Source organism: Silene latifolia, chromosome 5 (assembly GCF_048544455.1).
Source record: "Silene latifolia isolate original U9 population chromosome 5, ASM4854445v1, whole genome shotgun sequence".
Classification (NCBI taxonomy): domain Eukaryota; kingdom Viridiplantae; phylum Streptophyta; class Magnoliopsida; order Caryophyllales; family Caryophyllaceae; genus Silene; species Silene latifolia.
The window spans coordinates 84,620,872-84,623,797 of NC_133530.1; the positions used below are offsets into that span (position 1 = coordinate 84,620,872).

At 46.9% G+C, this 2,926-nt stretch overlaps 1 protein-coding gene across 1 annotated transcript; it reads left to right on the top strand.

The window, feature by feature from the left end:
* The first annotated feature begins 1,512 nt into the window (after window positions 1–1,512).
* On the top strand, window positions 1,513–2,316 carry LOC141655670 (uncharacterized). The gene has a single exon (XM_074462737.1). It carries the CDS (start codon window positions 1,513–1,515, stop codon window positions 2,314–2,316), a length of 804 nt encoding a protein of 267 aa, XP_074318838.1.
* Window positions 2,317–2,926: the final 610 nt, after the last annotated feature.

Sequence of the window (2,926 nt, forward strand, 5' to 3'; positions counted from 1 at the left end):
TGAAGGCGTACCTTCAACATATCATCAGTGTCTCAAGTTCCCAACCCCATGGGGCACAGTTACGGTAAAAGGAGATCAAGAGGAATCCAGAAACTGTTATACCCAAGCCCTCAAAGCCACAACTAAGCTCCCCTCATAGCAATTACAGGGGCCGGGGCACCTCGACGAGAATACAAGGAGCCCCCTCGGAAGAGTTGGACCAGATACACCGGACGAGGACACCGGATAGAACAAGTGTTGATTGGGGCCACCTGCAGTGAAGAACTGCGCAACCACCGATTCAATTTCTCAAGAGCAACATGGATTGCTTCGCCTGGTCCCACAATGATATGGTGGGCATAGACCCATCCGTTATTTCACATAAATTAGCGTAAACCCAAGCCGCACCCCAAGATGCAATGAAAGAGAAGAAAATTCGCGGAAAAAGAAATGAAGTCATCAATAAAGAAGTGGACATCTCTTGGCAGTGAGATAAAATTAGAGAAGTCGATTACCCCGAGTGGCTCTCTAACGTAGTAGTGGTACCCAAAAAGAACGGTAAGTGGAGGGTATGCGTAGACTTCACAGATCTAAACAAAGCTTGTCCCAAGGATCCCTTCCCACTACCGCATATCGACGCAATGGTGGACGCTCTCATGGGGACATGAGGTACTCACTTTCCTCGATGCCTGGAGCGGTTACAATCAAATCAAGATGCATCCACAAGATCAGGAAAAGACAGCATTCATGTCGGAGAGGGGCATATATTGTTACAAGGTCATGCCCTTCGGCCTAAAGAATGTCGGGTCCACCTATCAACGGTTGGTAAATAAAATGTTCAAGCAGCAAATAGGAAAGACCATGGAAGTATACATTGACGACATGGTGGTAAAATCTAAAAAAGCAGAAATGCACATGGAGCACTTGGCGGATACCTTCCAGACATTGAGGGAATTTAAAATGAAACTTAATCCATCCAAATGCTCATTTGGGGTATCCTCGGGAAAATTCCTAGGGTATATGGTAACACAGAGGGGAATTGAGGCAAGCAAGGAGCAGATAAGAGCAATACTCCAACTGGAATCACCCTGAAGCCAAAAGATGTGCGAGAGGCTAGCGGGAAAGGTGGCGGCCCTAAATAGGTTCATATCAAGGGCCTCGGATAGGTGCAAACTATTCTATGATATATTGAGGAAGAGTCAGAAATTCGAATGGACCAAAGAGCATGAAAAAGCATTCGCCGAACTCAAAAGCTACCTAAGCACGCCACCATTACTCGCGAAGCCTGAGCAAGGGGAACCACTATTTTTGTATCTATCGATCCGGAAGCGAGCGTAAGCGCGATTCTGGTTAAAGAACAAGAAGGAGTGCAAGCATCCCATATATTATATCGCAAGTCTCTGCTCCCCTGCAGAGACCAGTACTTCTTTTGAAAAATTAGCACTGGCTTTGGTTACTGCCTCTTATAAACTGCGGCCGTACTTTGAATCTCACACCATCCATGTCATAACCAATTACCCGCTAAAGACTATTATGAGGAAGCCTGAACTTTTAGGGAGAATGACTAAGTGGTCAGTGCATCTTAGTGGCTATGACTTGCAATTTGAACCCAGAACGGCGATAAAATCCCAAGCCCTAGCAGATTTCGTCTCTGACTTCTGCCCTGCAACTCGTGGGGAAGCAGAGGAAGGAATGCTGACGATGATGGGAAGCCAGGATGGTGAGGTGTGGACCCTGTATATTGACGGAGCCTCAAATGCTAGAGGGGCTGGTGTGGGTTTAGTACTGCGATCTCCTAAAGGGGATATGATAGTGCAAGCCATTAGGTGCGAATTCAAGGCAACCAATAATGAGGCCGAGTATGAAGCTCTTATACTTGGGATGCAGATGGCGTCAGGGCTCAAGGTAAGGAACCTAAGAGTATATAGTGACTCCTTACTTGTGGTGAATCATGTGAACAACGAATATGTGGCACGAGACTCAAAGATGATAGCCTACCTGAAGATAGCCACAGAGCAGAAATCAAAGTTTAGGACATTCAAGATAACTCAGGTGCCACGAGATCAGAACGTGGAGGCTGATGCCCTGGCTACGCTGGGGGCAACCTTCCAGCCCACAGAGCTGTCAAACATACCAATTACTCACGTGTTGACCCCAGCCATCCAGAAAGAGCCAGACTTGGATTCCACAGTAAAGGGTATACACATGCAGCGCGTACAGGAAACCAGAATGCTGGTTTCCCCAGTGGGACAGCAGGATGCAGATTGGAGGATTCCATACCTAAATTGGCTAAGGGATGGGACACTCCACGAAGACAAAAGGAAGCACAAAGTTTGAATAAAAGCTTCCCGGTATATCATGATTGATAATATTCTCTTGAAAAATCATTGGCGGGACCATGCCTCGGTGCTTAAGCAAGGAGGAAGCGAAACAATCTCGCAAGACATGCACATGGAGAATGTGGGAACCACGCTTTGGAGGACGAAGCTTTGTCAAACAAAATCTTAAGACAGGGTATTTCGGCCCACAATGCGCCGGAGACGCCATAAACCATGCCAAACGTTGTGAATCATGTCAAAAGGCGGCTCCGGCGATTCACCACCAAACAGAACCAATGCATCCAATTATCTCTCCATGGCCATTCATGATGTGGGGCATGGATATAGTGGGAAAGCTACCCAGGGCTCCAGGAAACAGAGTATATATGCTAGCGATGACCGACTACTTCTCAAAATGGATTGAAGCAGAAGCCATGACAGAGGTAAAAGAACAACAGGTGATCTCTTTCATCAAGCGCAACATCATAAGCAGATTTGGGATACCATCCGAGATCATATGCGACAACGGGTCCCAGTTCATATCAGATAACACTGAAGGCTTCTGTGCACGATGGAACATAACACTGAGAAAGTCAGCCCCCAGGTATCCACAAACCAACGGCCAAGCT

Excerpts from the sequence above, each read along its gene's own strand:
- LOC141655670 (XM_074462737.1), top strand. The coding sequence starts at position 1,513 with ATGAGGAAGCCTGAACTTTTAGGGAGAATGACTAAGTGGTCAGTGCAT.